Source organism: Pelmatolapia mariae, linkage group LG22 (assembly GCF_036321145.2).
Source record: "Pelmatolapia mariae isolate MD_Pm_ZW linkage group LG22, Pm_UMD_F_2, whole genome shotgun sequence".
NCBI classification, from domain to species: domain Eukaryota; kingdom Metazoa; phylum Chordata; class Actinopteri; order Cichliformes; family Cichlidae; genus Pelmatolapia; species Pelmatolapia mariae.
In genome coordinates, this window is record NC_086245.2 from 14,945,754 (window position 1) to 14,965,526 (window position 19,773).

Genomic DNA, 19,773 nt, shown 5'->3' on the forward strand with positions numbered 1-19,773 from the left:
CATCCTTCTGTGTCGGCATGTGATGTGTTGTCAGTGGACTTTGTCCCTAATGAGGATGTTCATATGAGCTCTAAGTTTAGGAGATTAGAGCATAAAGCGAGATAACCTCCATGACTTTACGCAGATTAAAGACGTAACCTGTCTTCTCCACTTACAGCTTATCTAATGCAAAAGCACAGGTGAATGCTCTATTAAAGGTTAAAGGTCAAAATGCAGAATTTGAACTCAAATTTCACAAAATACATGGTGGATAAGAGCTGGAGCCTATCACAACTGTCATAGGGAAAAAGGCGAGGTATACCCTGGAGAGATCACAAGTCTATCAGAGGATTACCCCGCGAGACATTATGGTTTATGTTCATATTCACAGCTAAAGGCAATTTAGAACCACTGTGGACTGTGGAGTGACCACGCGGGCATGGGGAGAACATTTAATAGGCCCCATCCATGGGCTTGGTTCAAACCTAGCACCTTCCTACTGTGTTAACCACTGTACCACCTTGCCGCCTAATTCCTGTCAGCAGCAACAAGGTTTCTGATTTTGTGTTCATTTATTATTTATTTTGGTTATTTGTGTATTTTGGCTATAGAGCACCCTTCTTTAGCTGTGCAAGTGGACCACTGCGAGTGAGGCTGCATGTTTTGGGATTGAGTAGCAGAACAGAAGAGAGCAGAGAGATTTCCTTTTGTTTGGTTGAATTCTTGTGGGTTACTTCTTTAACTTCCCATTATATGCTGTCTCAGTGTGACACTGTTAAACCAGATTTTATAGGAAGATTTCACAAATCCTAAAATTCCCAAACCACTACAGCAAGTATGTAATAATATATCAGTTTCTTAAAAGGTACAAAGAAAAAGCATTTTACTTATTTTTATGAAAAAAAAATCCAGATAATTATATTATTATTTTTTTTATCTAGAATTAGAAAAAGACATGTTTGCTTGAATGTCACATTTCCCTTTGGTTTACATTTCAAGTGTGTAAGTGGTATTTTTGGACAAGCCTTTGTTTACTGTACTTATCTCTTTGGCAAATTTGGTTTGAGATAAAATCACACAAGCATATAACATACTCTGAATCTGTATAAATCCATCTAATACAGCAGAGCAGCACATTCTGGTATTTGCTGTCAGTGAAACGTTATCAGTGCAACAAATAAAAGGAACTTTTAACTAAACACACTCAGGTAATTTAATGGGTTATTGTGGTCTCTGGGTTATCTGTGGTACTACATTTCTTGTAATCTTCAATATTGAAACCTGCTCTCTTTTCTAATACCTCACACAGAAAAGAAATATGCTGAAACAAATGGTTTGCGAGACACTCTTCACCTTGGCAGATTGCACAAGTGGGTTTTGTGTGTCTGGTACACCGTGTCTTCATTAGGAAGTCCTTAAGAAAGGCATTGTGATATCCCGCTAATCAAGTATAAACTAGGTCTTACAGCAACCTGTCAGCAACATTCATAAACTCTCATAAGCTCTCAGAGAGACCGTTCACTTGCCAGACTGTGCATTAAAAACTTATCTTCTCTTCATAAAGAGACAACAACAACAAAATACCCCACCCTGCCAAAAGGCCGACATTCTGCAGCAGAAATGTCAGCCAGGGTTTCTTGTTGCTGATATGGATCATGGTGGGCAGCTACAATGAAAAAGGATGAAGATGATAATTAAACAACAGTCATCAGATTGTGCTGCTTCTGTGAAAGAGTCAGATTTGTGACAAGTAACACTCACCATGTCAGCGAGTCCCACGTACAGAAAGAGCCCTGCAGTAATGGCACCTATCCATTGCTTGGTAGCGAGGTCAGTGGCTACAGACAGAGCGACGTACATGCCGATGAACGAGGTCAGGGTGCTGGCGATGTTTAGAGCTAAGGCCCTGCGGACAGACAGGCCACAGTGGAGCAAAATGGCAAAATCACCTGGGGAGGAAAATAAGTTGATTTAATGCATGAATACTGAAAAAAAGATTAGGTTAGGCACTGTTTTTGTGTTTTGTAAGATAATTACCGAGCTCATGCGGTAACTCATGGCAGAGTACAGCCAGTGACGTGGCCAGACCAGACTTCCAGGACAGGGCGAAAGCTGCACCTAGCGCTAATCCGTCTGCAAAGTTGTGGATCGTGTCACCGATCGTAATCATATAAGGCAGCAGACGCTGCTCTGTGAATGCAGGAGGAGGCAAAGTTATAGTAACCAGTTCTCTCTGTTTGATGATATAACTTTTTTTTGTTACATGTAACTTTACTCACCTCTGGTGCGCTCTTTTGGCTCTGGAAGTGGTTTCTCATTGTCCTCACAGCTAACCTAAAACAAATGCATTATGCAAAGTGTAACTAATGATGATTTAGTTTAAACTCTGGGTGCTGAATTCAGTCATTAGTCTTTTGAGCTGATTTTTTCTCAAGCTATACTCAAGATTCCTCCACAATGATGTGAGAGACTAATAAAAGTCATATAGAAAATGATAACCTCAAGTTATTGCTGCTAAAGGTGGTCTTACAAGCTACTGAGTCATAGTCTTATGGGGTACAAGTGTGCTAAGTAGGGTACACTTAGTCAAAAAAGTGGGGACTTATGACTGCACAGTCTTATGAAAACTTTCACATGACCACATATCTCTTACCAGGTCTGCTTTGGATATGGACTGTGACTTGTCTTTTTGTTTCTGTTCCTGTTGATACATCTCTAAAACTCTCCCATGGTCACAGTGGTGAGGCTCAGAGTCTTCCTGAAAGGAGAGAGAGGCAAAGCTGTTCAGAAATGTAGCCTACAGGCTGAGACAGAAGGAAAGAACTTGAGACAAAGAAGGACAAATAGTTAAAAAATTATTTTTTAACTTTTTAAATGTCAGTACATGTGTCTGTCACAATATTTCTAACCAACTTTGGTTGTAAATGGATGACAAGGTTAACATTACACATTACACAATGTGTTCTGTATGAGGAGTTTTCTTGTTTTCTTCTTACCCCATGGTGATGTTTATGGTCGTGATGTTTATCACCATATGTGATCAGAGAGAAGGAAACTTCCATCAGGTAAAAGCAGTAGATCCCTGCAATCAGTACCAGCATCTTGTATACGTAGTCCGGAGTTTCTTCCTCATGACTGTGACTTGAATCTTCGCTGCTGCCACCGTTGTCTGAGTGCACGTGCAAACCCAGAAACTACACAAAGAGCGCAGGAGAAAAATAACATGAGTATATCATTAATGTTAATATATGAAAAGACTAATCAGTTTTTACATAGTATCACTGTGCTAGCATATCACCCATTTACATTAGTAAATGCCTTATGATTCCACTCTAAAAGCTTTAAAATCCCTCACTGTTGGCATCAGGTGCAATAGGGCATCTCCAGTCAGTGAACCGACTGCCAGGCTGATGCAAAACTGGATGCACATCTGGAAAATACTGGTACAGGCGGCACACAGCAACACCACAATGCCAAACATGGATATCGCTGTTATCAGCAAATTGGCGATGGTTGCATAGAGGTATCCTACATGAGAAAGAGACAAATGATAGCATGTATATTAATTGTGATTCTGCTCACTGAAAAGTGGATGCATCTTGAAGCCTTAACTCTTTTAATGTCATCAGTACCATCTTAGTTTTTTCGAGCACAGAAGTGACCATAATTAAAAGGGTGGAATACTAAGTTAACAGTTAATGGTAGCAAGCTTAGTTAGCAATCTTCAGCTAAAGATTGTACGAATGCATTCATACCCACTAAGCACTGCTAATGATTGCTAAATAACTAAATAAAATGCTAGAAAACAGAGATTTCTACTTGAAATGCTCCAAAAGGCAAGCATTTTTCAGCCCTCGAGATTTCCACTTTATATCTCCTACCATTTATTCTGAAAAAGTGAAAATCCCTACAGGATGCGCATTTTCTTTGACATCTACCAGCCTTTATGTTGTAACTGGAAATCAGCAATTGGAAATAGGTGCTTCAGGTACAATCTAGAATTTGAATTTGTGAATCAAGTCTATTTGTGTGCAGGAAACAACTAGCAGTGACATTCAAATGAAAACAGGCAAAAACGTGCCTGGAATGTCCAGTAGAGACCAGTTGTTAGCTATAAGTAATGCATGAACAGATCTTATTTCCCAGCCTTTGAGACATGCCAAACTGTCAACTTGTAGAACTATTTGTTACTCGAGTCCACACTTACTCTCAGCCTTGGAGAGCCCATCTGGTTTTTCTGGATCTGTAATATCTGCACAGGCTCCGCTCAGGATCTGCTGGACAAGCGCAGGGCTGAGCTGAGCCACGCCAGGCCGACCCAGACCAGAGGAGGCAGAGCTATTCCCTGCCAGGCCGTAGATCTGGACCAGTTCTTCGGCAGAGAAACAACGCTGTGAAAAACAAACCACAGACATCCATTATATAACTTACACCTTGCTGGTATTTAAATGATGAAATGTGTGAACCAATTGGCATTTCCTTGTGTTTCTAGGTCGGTACCTGTTCCCAAGTGTTATTACTTTCACGTCCCTCAACACTGTCACTGCTTCTCTTCCTCCATCTCTGGACACTGTCATCATGGTCGGCGTGTTCATCTGCTGTGTGCTCATGTCCATGGTCTTCCTCCGAGCTAGGTCCGATATTCAGGCTCTTCATGAGAGCCTTTAGGTCTACAGTCACACACAAAGCAACTGAACAAAATGGCCTCAGGATTCACATAATTATCTGTTAGCAAGACATAATAGGCTAATAGGACTACATTTTCCCTATGTTACTACAAAGGAGTGACCACAACAATCGTTGATTTATAAATAAAGCAGTTCCTGTAGTGCCCTGCAGATTTAGTGTTTTACGGGCTGTGGGTTTTTGAGTGATTGCACATATATTAATGCCCATATGTTTTTTTGTGTGTATGCACATTTACCCAGGACAGTAAAATTTTCTGAGCCGAGTTGCTCCATGATGTAGTTCACGAAGAAGCTCTCATCAGGCAGGGACTGATCAGTGAAGCAGTGACCTTGCAGGGCGTGATACAGCACATATCCCAAAACCGCACCCACTTCCTCTTTCTGGTCTCCTGATGATGCGTTGACCAGTGCCATGATGTCACTAGCGCTTATACAGTTCTAGTTACCATGGTAATAAGAAAAGAAAAGGAGCTGAGTGTTTTAGAACGGCGACACATTTAAACACAGTTGACATTTTGAACACTTTTGAGCAATGGTCAGTTAATACATAATGCACGTGGGACGCCTGAATTGTCAAAGCATGGACTTTACATGGAGTGGAGTTATTGTTTTTCTAGGTCTTCTTTAGATTCTTAAAGCCATTACAGATCATTTTCAAACAGCACTAGCTTTCCTTACTTTTTGGTCCTTATGAATCAACATGTGAATACTGAGACTGGACAAAGGGTTTTAATGACTGTGCTCCACACAAGTGAAACACAACACAAAAAGCTTGTAAAATTAGATAAGCTAATCCCTTTTAATCCCTTGCAGTGGACAATGAACAGTGTGAATGCATGTCCTTTATTTAAACTAATATTTAACAGTTTTATTGTTGTTAGATTTATTCTCTTTGTTTTTGAAGTATTCCATAAATTCCTTGTTAAATGACCCCTCAGTGGCCTTTACTGTTTAGATAAAGGTGTTGTAATTTGGGAGGGTGCATTATCATGCTTAAAGAGGCCACTGGGGAAATAATGTTGCCATAAAAGGGAGTACGTGGTGTGCAACAATGTCCACAGATAAGTTGTATATGAAAATTAAAGTCCACATAAATTCCAGAATCTAAGGTTTCCCAGCAAAGCACTCCCCAGTCCATCAGCTAACACACTTTTTTATTGCTATCACTATCTCTTACACATTCAAGGGATTTTAATAGGGCCATTCATATGAAGCAATACAAAATGTGGTTCTTCAGACCAGGCTATCAGATCTTATGATCCTATGCTCATTCCACAGTTGTGTAGATGTATGCATACACTCATCATGTTATGGTAGTTTTGGACTTTTAACATTTTCTTTGAAGTGTTATTTTTCCAGGAGGGAAAGATTTTAAGACATACATCCCAGCATCACTGGGATGGCGCTGACCAAGAAAAAAGCTCCTGCCAAAATCCACACCTTCAAGTTTGACCAAAATGTGCAGCTGCCCACATGGACAAGCCAATTTAAATGAAGCCTACCAGTTCTGCAAAGATTAGTGGTCAAACATCCAGCCTGAATTATGCCAGAAACCTTTTGATTGCTACAAAAATATCTGCAGATGCAACCTGATAAGGGATGTTTAACCAAATATGAGATGGGGTGTATGTATAAGGCTGTAAATTAGCATGATGATGATGCCCGTGATGATTGTATAAAGAGCCAGACATTTCTGAATTTCACCTGTCTGTGGTTTAAATAATATGGCTGACTGGTGTAAATCCCGGCAATATACTCAACTCTCCCTGATTAACTATTGTTTTCCTGAAATGGTGCACCATTATTATGGACTGTTATTATTCCTCAATGATTTTTTTTAGTGTTGTATTAACTTTTCTTAACTTAGCCTGTTAAATATTAATATGTAAGAATTTTACACAGAGGAACTCTGTTATATGAGGACATTGTTGTGTACGCTATGAAAAACTATCTGCATTAGATAAAATTAGAAAAAAAACCATTTGAAAACACAAAATTAAATGAAACATAAATAATAATAATAATAATAATAATAATAATAATAATAATAATAATAATAATAAAACTGATAGAAAATGCTGTTAACACTGGACATACATACTATAAAATACAAAAAAACAAGCACAGCTAAATGTTTGCAAATCTGACAAAACTTTTGTCTTATGGAAGTAAATCAGAAAAAACATAAGCAACTTTTCACTGAACATTACAGTCCGACATCAAGTCCAGCTTTTGTGAACTATTCTATTCTAATAAATAAATTACATAATCTAGCCAGTAAAATGAAGCAGATACAAAGAGCACTTTTAATCATGATCAGGTGGTGTGGTGATACAGGGCAAAACCCAGCCTGTCTGACCCAGCTGTGATATAAATCTGTATGTAAGCTTCCATTGACAGCAATCAAATAAAACACACCCTGCAAGAGTGTTTTATTTATTAGTTATTATTAGTTATTTATTAGTTATTTGATCTGTGAACATCTATATGCTCACTTTTTTCTCATGTTATACTGCATAAAGGAAATCCATAACTGTGACTGTAATGGGGAAGCGATCTCCCCGCATGTGTCTCTTTAATTTCCCAGCTATTTTACTCGTGACTCCTTTAGTTGAAGTTTGCTGGTGAATTAAAAGCTCCAATATTTTAGTTTTTGGAAACTCGAAGGCTAATATTTTACACTCTTCTTATCTTGTCACTATCCAGTTTATAATGAATTTGGTTAAAAGAGAGCAATAAATACTAACTATTTACTGAAGATTGAGTATAGGTTTGTGCTTACCTCACTTTCTGTGGGCTCGTAGTGGCTTCGAAGCTCTTGAATGACACCTTCTAATCCATGGACGTCTATGTGTTCATGGTCATGGTTTGCCTCACTGTTGTGTTCATGGGGATCATTATGTGTGAATTTGTGCAGGAAATTTTCAGTCTCTTCTCCCCATGTTCCTGTTTTTATCGCTGTGCAGACCAGACCAGGAGAAGAAAGGTAAAGGACGCAGCCAGAGGCGAGAGCCGTGAACTGAGATACAGTGACAGCCACATTTACTCTGCTTCTTCTAGTTTCTTCCTCATTTTGGACGTCGGGATTGCTTATGAGCTGATGAACGGCATCTGCAAGATCACACTTTGTGTCCAGAGAGAAAAAAGAGGGGATAAAAAGATTAAACAGTCATTTCAATCTCATGAAATTTATCGATAGAAGGTACAAGTGTTCTAATCAGCCCATTACAGGAACTCAATGCATGTAGACGTGTAGAAAGTCAAGCCAAGATGACCTACTGAAATACAGTTTGATCACCAGAAGAGAAGAAAGTGATTTAAGTGACTTTAAATGTTGCATGCTTGTTTTGGAGTATTTCAAAAACTGTTTGAAAAAGAGAAACTATCCAGTGAGCAGACGTTTTCTGGGTGAAAACACTGTGTTGATGCCAGAAGTCAAAGGAGAATGATCAGACTCCTTGGAACTGACAGGAAGGCAACAGTAACTCAAATAACTACTTGTTACAACCAAAGTATGCAGAAGAGCATTTCTAAATGCACAGCATGTTGACTAAAGCAGCAGAAGTCCACACTTGGAGCCACACTTCCTGATAGAAGACTGGAAAAACAGTGCTTTGTTTGACTACCCTTGAATTTGGAATGAACAACTTGAAAGCATCGATCCATCCTACTTGTATCAATGGCTGAAGGTGTGGCTGGTAATTTAATATTATAGGAGACTTTTTAGGCCCCCTATTACTATCTGAGCATTGTTTAAACCCCACATCCTACGTGAGTATTGTTCCATCCCTTTACAACCACAGTGTATCCATCTTCTAACCACACATGATGACACACCATCGACAAAGCTCAAATAATCTCAAAGTGGTTTCTTGAACATGACAGTGAGTCCACTGTACTCAAACGACCACCACAGTCACCAGAACTCAGTCCAGCAGATTTGTTGGATATGCAGCCGACAAGTCTGCAGCAACTGTGCGATGCTGTCAATATGGACCAAACACCCAGAGGAATGTTTCCAGCACCTTGTTAAATCTGTGCCATGATAAACTAAGACAGCTCTGGAGTTAAAAAGGAGTCCAATCTGGTACTGGCATGGTGTATCTAATAAACTGTATATGAACATAAACGATGCTACTGCAAAGAGGTCATAAATTGATTGCTTTATTGGTGCATTTATACAGAATTATCCAGAATTATCAGAAACCTATAATCTAATCTAATCTAATCCATAATCTCAACAATATCAGCACTTTTATTGTCTTTTATTAGAGATGATGTAAGCATCAAGATTGCTGGATATCATAAAATACTGTTATCCACCAATCTTGACCTAAAAGTTGGGTCACGAATGACTGATTGGATGGTAAAGAATCATACGACTATATTTTATAGTAGATTGGTACAAAGCAAAAATCCAACTATGTGTTGTTGTTGACTAAATTGTATTTTGAGTGAACTGGCCCTTTAAACTCTTATAGAAGCAATACATTGCTGTGATTATAATAATAACTCCTAAGAGAACCTACAGTATCATGAAAAGTGTTTCTCCTTTCGCAATGCTGTAAAAAAGTATTTGCCCCGTCTACCCCTAATGAATGAAGAAATCACTTAAATAGAACCTGTCTGATAAATTAAAGTAGGCTAGAAGATCTAAAAAAGCAGGACATCATGCCATTATCTAAAGCAACTGCTGAGAAACAAAGTTATTGACATCTATCAGCCTGGAAAAGGTTACAAAGACATTTCTAAAGTGAAACACGGTGAGAGCCACTATCCACAAATGGAGAAAACTTGGAACAATGGTGAATCTTTCCAGGAGTGATCAGCCTAGCAAAATTACTCCAAAAGCACATCGACGACTAATTCAGGAAGTCACAAAAGACCCCAGAACAACATCTAAAGAACTGCAGGTCTCAATTAAGCTCAGAGTTTATGATTCAGCAATAAGGAGGAGACTGGGAAAAATGGCACCCATGGGAGAGCTCAAGGAGAAAACTAGTGCTAGTGAAAACTAGCAAAACTAGCAAAGAACACAATGACTCGTCTCACATTTGCCATATTAAAAACAGCAATAACATCTTGATGATCCCTAAGACTTTTGAGAAAATATTTTATGGACTGTCCCCGCTACATTGGTGTAAAACTAACACGACATTTCCTAAAATGCTTCTCTCCAGGTGGGGTCAAACATGGTGGATTCATGAAGTCTGCTCTCTACTAGAGAGGGCTGAATCTCAAGAGCACTTGGGTTATGCAGCAGGACAATGATTAGAATCAAACCAGTCCACCAAGTCCACCTCTGAATGGTTAAAAAAAGACAAAGTGGAGGTTTTGGATTGGCCTAGTCAAAGTCTGGACTGAAATCTTATTGAGATGCTTTGACATGACCTTAAACAGGCCGCTGATGCCTGAAAACCCTCCGATGTTGCCGAATTAAAGCAATTCTGCAAATAAGAGTTGACTTCCTGTGGAATTCCTCCACAGAGATGTGAAAGACTCAATTCCAGTTAATACAAACACTTGACTGTAGTTCTTGCTGCGAAGGGTGGCACAACCAGTTAGGCTTAGGCTTTCACTCAAGACCAGGTCGGTTTGGATAGCTTTACTTCTATAAGTAAAATGATCATTTAAAAAATGGATTTTGCATCAACTTGGGTTTTCTTTGTTTAATGTTAAAATTAGTTGGATTGTGTGAAACATCTAAGTTTGACAAATATTCAGAAAGCTAAGAAATTAGACGGGGACAAATACGTTTTCACTGGACTACAGCTATATGAACTCTAAGACTAATAGAAACATTTTTATTGTGGGTCAATATTGAACCTCTTTCATATTTTGCCTCTTATAATCCACAGTGCAAGCCGATGTCACTACTGCTAAGACTTTTACATCAGTTCTCACAAACAATAATTTACCTACAATGAAATTTACAGTTTAACAGTTTCTCATCTCTTTTATGTCATCCATCATTCACTGGTGGCTGCCACAGCTGTCTGATAGCGGACATTTATCAGGCAAGCACTGCACATTCATGCTGTTTTCAGCTGACATCTAAGAAGTCCAAGGACTTCGCTCTCACTCACTGATAAAGTGGTTTTGTTTAAGTTGCCTGCAAATACTTTGAGTAACAGCAACGCTTATAAAATAAGCACGGATTAGTGCTAACACACTGAACTTGAAACCGAAGAGTAATTGTGTCAGCCAGCCTGGGTTTTTTTTTTCCTGCTTAATTTTTGGTGCCCCCTAAGAGAGCTTTTAGCCAACACTGGAGAAAAATCACCAGCACTGTAATAACTTATTTTTAAACCAGCTTTTATGAGGTGAGGATTCTTTTACTGAAAGAACCTGAGATTTTATCTTTACTAGATGGTCAGATAGGGATGTGAACACAGCACCCTTAAAAAAAGGCTAATTCTCAGGCAGGAGAAACACCTGCCGTTAAAGGCCCTGATCCGTGTTTAGGCTCCTGTTGACTGAAAGAAGAAGCCTATTGATACAAGGTAAAATGCTGTCCAACACTGTTTTTCTTGATAAAACCTTGATTAAAGCTTATTTCACTTACTTTATCATTAAACTTTTGCATTACAGTAGCCAGACTTCCACCAGAGACTCTTTATTTAATAACTTACTGCACAGGGGGGAAAAAAAGAAGAGGAAAGAGAAGAAAAAGGTCTGAACTTATAAAATATAAATGCGACAAATAGCTGTTTTATGTTGTAAATGATCATAAGATTACTGTCTCCTTTTAGGTTCAATTAAATGACACTTCTTTCTTTTTCTTCTTCTTTTTTTCTGTGCATCCACGGCAAATATTATGCAATAAAGTTACACTTAAGACATTTTTTCCTTTCAAAAGCAGCTCAAAGATTCCCATTGATAAGTCCAGTTTATTAAACAAGCCTGGGATTAAATAGAAAAATACAAATAGAAGCCTAAATCCCGTCATGAAACTACCAAATGCTCGGAACAACTGGCCGGCCAAGGTGGAAAAATTGTGCTATTTTAAAGCTGAAGGGATTTAAGGATTTTCTGTTTATTGCGCTTTGCTGCACTTTGATTAAAAAAGTACTTACAGCATTATTTGAAAGCACCCTTACTTTACTTTTAGTTAACTTTTGCACACTCTTACAGAAGGAGTAAATAAGCAGTTTGGAATATGAAAGTAAACTTTACAGATGATTATTCAGCAGATAAGTACTCAAATCTAAATCTAAAAGAAGTAATGTTAAAATTAAATTTTTTATTTTAACATTATTTTTATTATTAGTAAATTTGTTACAATTGAATGCAGCTGAAGAAAAACCCGATCTATCACTTGCGTAATAGCTTTTGGACCTCGACCTTTTTCCACCGCACCCGACTCAAGGCTCTCCAGCTCGGCTGCAGCTTTAGCCTAATAAAACTCACCTTTTCACACGGCACTTCGCCGCAGTGCACACGGTTCTCCAGTGTATTAAAGAGGGAGTGAAGGGATTCCCCGGTCAGATACTGCTGTCCTGGAGACACGATGCTCACCACAGCCCCGTAAGCTTCCTCCACAGCGGGGGAACCCGAGACAAAACCGGGCAAACCCCACCCGGAGAGAAGTAGCAGAAAAAACTGCGAAGAGGAAATCATCTTAAAACTTTCTTTGAAGAAAAAAATATCTGGAAAGACTAAAAGACTAAAAAAAAAAGCAGAAATAGTGTGACACAAAGGTTCATACAGTCTCAAGGTATTTCTGCAGACACATTGAGCCATAGAGCTCAGCTCACGGCTGTTATCAGTTTTAAACCACTGCAGTCTCACTGGACCTCGGCTGTGATTGGCTGAGACATGCCTCGTGCTGTCCTACACCTGTCTATTATAACCACTGTTACCTGTACAGGTCAGAAAAGGCACCCCACAGGGCTCCCAGGCATCGCCACACCACCAGGAAAACACCAAACAGCGTTTTCACCCATGTTAGTGAACCCAAAGTTATATTGGGCATCACACATCACACAAAGGAGCTGATAGGCTCAACCAGGTAAAGAAGGAAATGGATTTTTTGATAAAAGGCTTATGTGGCTGGTTTGCACTGACTGCTGAAGAAGATACAAAATGTTGATGTTTTAACCCTGAACTCGACGTTTTGGTGCTCGTTATTCATACCAGAGCTATTATTATTATTTATCTTACTTAAAACAAGTGTTTCTATTTCTATCTATGTTCTGAGCCCAGGCAAAAATACTAGCTATCCAAATACTAAACCATTTGATACTTTAAAAAGGGCTGTTCCAACTTTGTAAACCCTTAATAGACAGTTTTCTGTTTAAATGTTCAGACATGCTTTCCATAATAAAACTGGAAAAAATGTTTGTTTTTTTTTGTTTTTTTTGTTTTTTTTAAACTCAGGGTCAGGTGCCTTTATCTTTGTGGTAAACAAAATCTTAAGTAATTAATATTTCAAGTAAATAAATAAGTAACATATGTTTATAAAGCGCTTTTGAAAAACAAAAGTTACAAAGTGCTCTGCAATATAAAGCACAATAACAATACAATTAAAATGGATAAATAGATAAAAGTGACTGGCCCCCACTCCTCTAATGAGGCCATTTAATAAAATCAAAGTTCATCTGTATCTACCACAGCATTTTTTAGAGGAGACTGTAAAATACCCCTCAGGAAAAGTGCATTTGGCAGTCAGCTATACTTACCCACAGTACAATACAATAGAAACAAGGAATATAACATTCTTTACTTCTTTCTCTAAATCTGTAAAACAGTGGTTACTGGATTATCAAACATGCTGTCATGATGTGAAATAATGTCACTGAAGGTAATTGATTCTAATGTGTTTAAATATGGTATATGGGTATTTATTATTATTCTTTATTTCATATGTGTTTCTGTATTTCACTTATGTTCACATGCTTCTGAATGTTTGGTTTTGTTGATTCATTTGTTATGCCATCAACCTGCCAGTGACTACTGATGAAATTGAATCAATGTGGCTAAATCTGCCACATTTACATGATGATTTTAAGTGCTCATGTTAATTAATATACATTGTCCCTTTTAAATAAACATAAACTAAAAGCAAGTGTGCACAGGTTCGTCTTAAGCTTCTTTTTAAAGGTATAAACAGCGGCTGCAGATCTTAAGTTCAATGGTAGCAAATTCCACAACTTAGAGGCAGCAAAATTAAAAATGCAATTTCCTCTTGTCCTTTAATTTCAGGAGGTATTTGACCATGAGGAGCTCAGTAAAATCTTATATTGAACCATTGACTTAATGGGGTACTGGTGTAAAGAGGACATAATCCATGTTCTTTTAGAGAAGCTGGTGAGAAGCCTCATAGCTGCTTTCTGGACCATTTATGAGTGATCCAAAGATGGTTTGCTCAGCCAAAGGAATCACAAATAACATTAAACAAGATGTGAAATAAAAGCATGCTATTGCATTTTTATTTCGAATTGAGACACAATATATTTTAGAGGGCCAAATTTGAATAAGACAGCCAAGATACTCATCAAAACTGAATTCCTAATCCAAAGTACAAAGAGATTTCTCACATTTGGGAGATCTTTTTTCAGACCTTTGTTTTCTCAATAGAGAAAAATAACTAGCAAAGGAAACTCAAAAAGAAAGAATCACATTTTCTGCTCTTTTCAAAATAGTTTTTTATTTCTACATTAAACTAGGTGGAAAAGAAAAATCAAGCTGTAAAAAGAGTTGAGCTGCTTCAGGGAATGACTTAAATATACACCAGGGTCCCAGATTAATTCTGCAGCACGACAGCAAGCCCAAACAAATGACCACAGATGGAAACAACTATCTATAGTGACAAGGAGAAAACAGAGTCATTACAGTCAGAGTGCTGATCGCTTATCATGGAGTCAGTCAGGGATTATCCCCAGGACTGTTGCACATTCTAAGATATGCGTGGAACAACTTATCTTACAATTGGCTTGAAAACAGAGGATTATAAATTTTAAATGTTTCAGATCGTCAAACAAATTTTAATATTAGTCAAAGATAACCCAAGTAAAAATAAGATGCAGAGAAAAAAAAGGTATCCACATCTACCTGCTCATGTGTGATAAAGTAATTGCCCCCTCAACCTAATAACTGGTTGTGCCACCCTCGGCAACAGGAACTACAATCACATGTGTGCAGAATTGTTTTAATTCAGCCACACTGGAGGGGTAAAGAATTTCAGTCAGACTTTGTCCAAACTTTGACTTGGTCACTTCAAACATTCCTTTTATTTTTTTTTTTGAGTCACTCAAACCTGGGCTTGCTGATTATTGTCCTGCCATGTAACTAAAGTGTGCTTAAATTTCAGGGCATGATCTGATGATCGGACATTCTCTTTCAGGATTTTCTGGTAGAGAACAGAATTCATGGTTCCATCAATTTATTGTTCAGGTCCCGAAGCAGTAAAGCAGCCCCAGACCCTCACACTACCGTCACTGTGTTTAACTGTTTGACTGATGTTCTTTTTATGAAATACTGTGCGTTTCACACCAAGTATAACAGGACTCAACCCATACAAACATTTTCCCAAAAGTCTTGGGGATCATCAAGATGTTTTTTGGCAAATATGAGATGAGCCTTTGTGTTCTCTTTGGTCAGTGGTGGTTTTCACCTTTGAACTCTCCCAAGAATTTAGGATGAGTCTCTTTCTTATTGTTGACTCATGAAATCTGGCTTTTTTGTGAACTCTTGGATGAGCCATTGATGCGCTCTTGGAGTAATTTTGGTAGCCTAGCCACTCCTGGGAAGGTTTAAAACTCCCTGAAAAGCCTTCAGTTAATCTAAAATGCTGCAGCAAGAGTACTAACAGGGACTAGAAAGAGAGAACGTAGTTTTCCTATATTGCCTTCTCTTCATTGGCTCCCTGTTAAATCCATAATTGAATTCAAAAACTTTCTCCTCACATACAAGGTCTTGAATAACCAGCCCCCATCTTATCTTAATGACCTTATAGTACCGTATCACCCCATTAGAGCACTTCGCTCTCTGACTGCGGGCTTACTTGTGGGTCCTAGAGTATTTCAAAAGTAGAATGGGAGGGAGAGCCTTCAGTTGTCATCTGTCAGGTCTCTTTCTGTTGAAAGGGAGTTTTTCCTTCCCACTGTTGCCAAAGTGCTTGCTCATTGGGGTTCATATGATTGTTGGGTTTTTCTCTGTATGTATTGTTGTAGGGTCTACCTTACAATATATAGCTATCTTCACTTTTTCAGACAGGCTCTATTTAAGTGATTTCTTGATTCAATGTGTCTGTTAGCAGGGGGAAGTACTTTTTCCACACAGGGCCAGGCAGGTTTTTCCCTTAAATGAAATCATTGTTAAAAAACTGCTTTGTGTATTTACTGTGGTTATCTTTATCTAATACTGAATAAGTTTTTGATGATCTGACACATGTAGAAAAGAAAGGAAAGGGGCAAATACTTTTCCGTAGCACAGAATGAGCAGAAACACTTGGTCACAGACCTGAAAGGTCAGCTATAAAAACTATGGGAGTGAGGTTAAAGAGTTTGCATGTTTAAAGGGTCCAAATGTTGAGCTGACACATGGTAGTTTTAAAAAGTTTATGACAAGTGCAAAGATGAAAGCTTTTAACATGGAAAGCATGAATGTTGTAAAATATCTTAATTTATGCCACTCGTCTCTGCTGCAGTTGAGCAACATTTTACAGGTGTTCTCCTTGACTTAACAATAAAACCTGCCATCAGTGCAGGACGTGACAACTTGTCCTGAGGCCATGAATAAACCACAAAGAAATCAGAGACTCCCTGGCTCTGCCTGGCATTCCTTTTGCAAGAACGGGTACACCAAGTTCAAGATAAGCATCATGAATGTCATTTTGCACTCTAAAACATCCTGACATGCAACAGGTTTGTGATGGTATATTCATCAGATGCTGGTCAATGAAATGAGTGCTTGAGGACACCTATTTCCTCAGTTATGTCTTGTGATATAAGGAATTTAGTAACACTTCAGTAACATTTCCACATATCTTAGTGAAATCCAATACATTAGATTAATTTTCCTTCTGCAGGCAAGTTTACCCTTAACTGATTCTTCTGTCGACTGCTCCTGGATCATCACAAATGTTCATGTGCTTATAAATTTACCTTTCACTTCAATAAAGTACACTTTCTTTAACGCTCCTCTGCGAGCATGTTCCCCTAATAACCGCCAGATGGCGCAAATGCTCTGTCTAAAATCTCAACAAAACATGAGTTTCAAACATTTGCTGGAAATCCATTGCAGGACCTCCTAGCTTTTTAAAAAAACTATTATTTTAGTCAAAGCTGTTAATTATTTACTTTATCGTTCTCATTAGACCACCTCCTGGAGTAAAACAGAAAATATGCACAGGGAAGGCAGAGGGTCATTCAATAAATATCAGATAAATAAATAAATAAATAAATAAATAAATAAATACATACATAAAATAAAATAAAATAAAATACATGTCTTCAGTGTTAGACAGCTACTCCTGGTTATATGCATATACTGTATACAAAATGTACAGTCAGGGGTTTCTCCCAGAATGAGCTGAAGTACAATCAAGAACATGTTTGTATGCTGTTCTGTTGGCGGCTGTTTCTTGTTTAGGATGTGATGTGAAATTTCGCATTATTGTAATTGTTTGGTGTTGCATAGTTTTCCACAATATTCACCGTTTGCTGCTGTTCAGTGTGCTTGTATCCATGTTTTTATTAGAGTGCTTTAAACAGGAACACGATCTGCTCATTACCAAAGTCCCATTTTACATGTATTTTCCTTGTTAAATAAATATTATTGCAGAAAAAAATTTGATGAATTTGTTCTCAAACTGCAGGCTTACTTGTGGTTTGTAGGGTATTTAAAAGTAGAATGGGAGGCAGAGCCTTCAGCTTTCAGATCCCTGTTCTGTGGAACCAACTCCCAGTTTGGATTCAGGAGACAGATAGCACTGCTTTCAAGATTAGCCTTAAAACTTTCCATTTTGATAAATACAATTAGGTTGGATCAGGTGACTCTGAACCCTCCCTTAGTTATGCTGGAATAGGAGGATTGATGGCTATCCAGGACCCTGGTTCTGCTGGAAGCTCTTCCTGCTAAAACAGTTTTTCATTCTCATTGTCACTAAGTGCTTGCGCTTGTTGTCACGTGATTGTTGTGGGTTTTCTTTTTATACGGTAGGGTCTTTACCTTACAATATAAAGTGCCTTGAAGCAGCTGTTGTTGTGATTTGATACTATATAAATAAAACTGAAATGAATTGATGGAGCACTGCAAATAAGCTGCAGTTGAAATTTGGACTGAAATAAGCAATGAGAAGGAGAACACAGAGAAATATCTCATCTAATTAATCCTTTCTTACTCTTTGAACGTGGCCTCGTGTGTTCTTGTTTTTACTTTGAGGGCAGTGAGAGTCACAGATCCCAACTTTTGCTGCTGTTGCTTCAAGTCTGAAACACGAACTGAAATCATGTCAACAGTCACTCGCTGTCGGCCTCAGAAATCACTGAAAAGGAAGGAGATTGAGTTGATTGGCTGCACATCACTTCACACACATGAACAGACAGCAACACACACAAGCTCGCCCATGGCATGGGACCCTGGACATCTGCCCCTATATATATATATACACACACAAACACGCACACACACACATGCATACACAGGCATAGTGACCTCCATCGCTAATTGACAAAACCCACACACTGTCCAGTGACCTGCTTTCCCAACACCCCCCCCCCCCCCTCCCCCCATCGTGGAGTCAGTGTCTGTTACGTTGTATGTCAGACAAACCTGTAGATGTTCTCAGCACACACGTTCATCAAGTCCAGCACTGCAACACTCTATGCCCCCCCCCCCCCCCCCCCCCCCAACCACAAGTAACTTTGTGGGTGCTGCACATTACCACCTAGCATAAATACATCTCATTACCCTGTTCGTTTTCTCAAACATGAACTGAATTATTTCCATAATGATGTTTGTTAACCACTCCCTTCTCCCGTTTCCTTTAAAAAAAAACTGTATTCGAAAGACAAAAATGCAGATAAGTAAACAGTAACAGTGTAACTTATAATTAAAGGAGAAATGGAGACAGAAACAGATCCTGAACTGAATCCTGAAATGCAAATTAATGAGGAAAGAAATTGTTTATAACCACCAGTATGTACATATAATAAATTCAATGTTAAGTTGATTGTCCCTTTTAGTCAAATTCAGTTATGTCCAAACATTTTTGGACAATGAAAGATTTCTTTTCATTTTCATTTAACCCTTTAATTCAATAAGTTTAATATGGATACTACATAGCATTAACTGTTTAAGAATTAAGAACCATTTAATACATAGTCTCTCCTTTTTAGAGGCACATAAATAATTGAATAAATTAACATAATATTAGATATAAGGATCATTTAAAATACTTGGACAAAACATATTCTTTGGTGTCTGAAGCCTGCTGTGCCTTGTGTTGAGGTGCTCTGCCAGTCCTGCTGCTCAGCTGCTGCTTGTTTGTTGATCTTTCTGCGTTCAGATAAGCTCTGTTGGGCTGAGATCAGGTGACTGGCTTGGCCATTGAAGATTATCCCATTTCTTTACCTTGGCATTCTCTTGGGTTGTTTTTGCAGTATGCTTTGGGCCATTACCCATTTGCTCCGTAAAGTGCTGTCCAATCAGTTTTGCAGCATTTGGATGAATCTGAGCAGAGATTACAGCCTCACAAACCTCAGAAGTCATCAGGACTCAATAAACACCAGGGACCTGGTTCCACTGCCAACCATACATGCCCATGCTATAACATCGCATTCACCTTGTTTGAGGATGATGTGGTATGCTTCGGATCATGAGCTGTTGCTCTCCTTCTTGATAGTTTTATCTTCCCATCACTCTGGTCCAAGTTAATCTTTGCTTCATCTGTCTAAATACTATTGCAGAACTGTGAATCTGACTTTCTTGTTATTGACGTAACCAGTGGTTTGTACCGTTTGTTATTGTAACACTTGTGTTAAACCCACTGAGTTAAAGCTGAAAGTCTGAACTTCGACCACATATTTTTTTATTTTTTAAATCACCACATATGTGTGATTTAAAATCCACTGCGGTGGTGTAGCGAGGAAAAACTACAAAA

General features: G+C 38.4%; 1 protein-coding gene across 1 annotated transcript; it reads right to left on the minus strand.

The window, feature by feature from the left end:
* Positions 1-1,516: 1,516 nt before the first annotated feature.
* On the minus strand, positions 1,517-18,193 carry slc39a4 (solute carrier family 39 member 4). The gene is made up of 13 exons (XM_065470191.1): positions 18,135-18,193; positions 16,970-16,994; positions 12,078-12,269; positions 7,450-7,791; positions 4,904-5,105; positions 4,480-4,649; positions 4,187-4,370; positions 3,335-3,507; positions 2,976-3,173; positions 2,633-2,737; positions 2,017-2,167; positions 1,741-1,928; positions 1,517-1,645 (listed from the first exon to the last, which is right to left on the minus strand). Exons 1-13 carry the CDS (start codon positions 18,191-18,193, stop codon positions 1,517-1,519), a joined length of 2,118 nt encoding a protein of 705 aa, XP_065326263.1.
* Between the last annotated feature and the right edge of the window lie 1,580 nt (positions 18,194-19,773).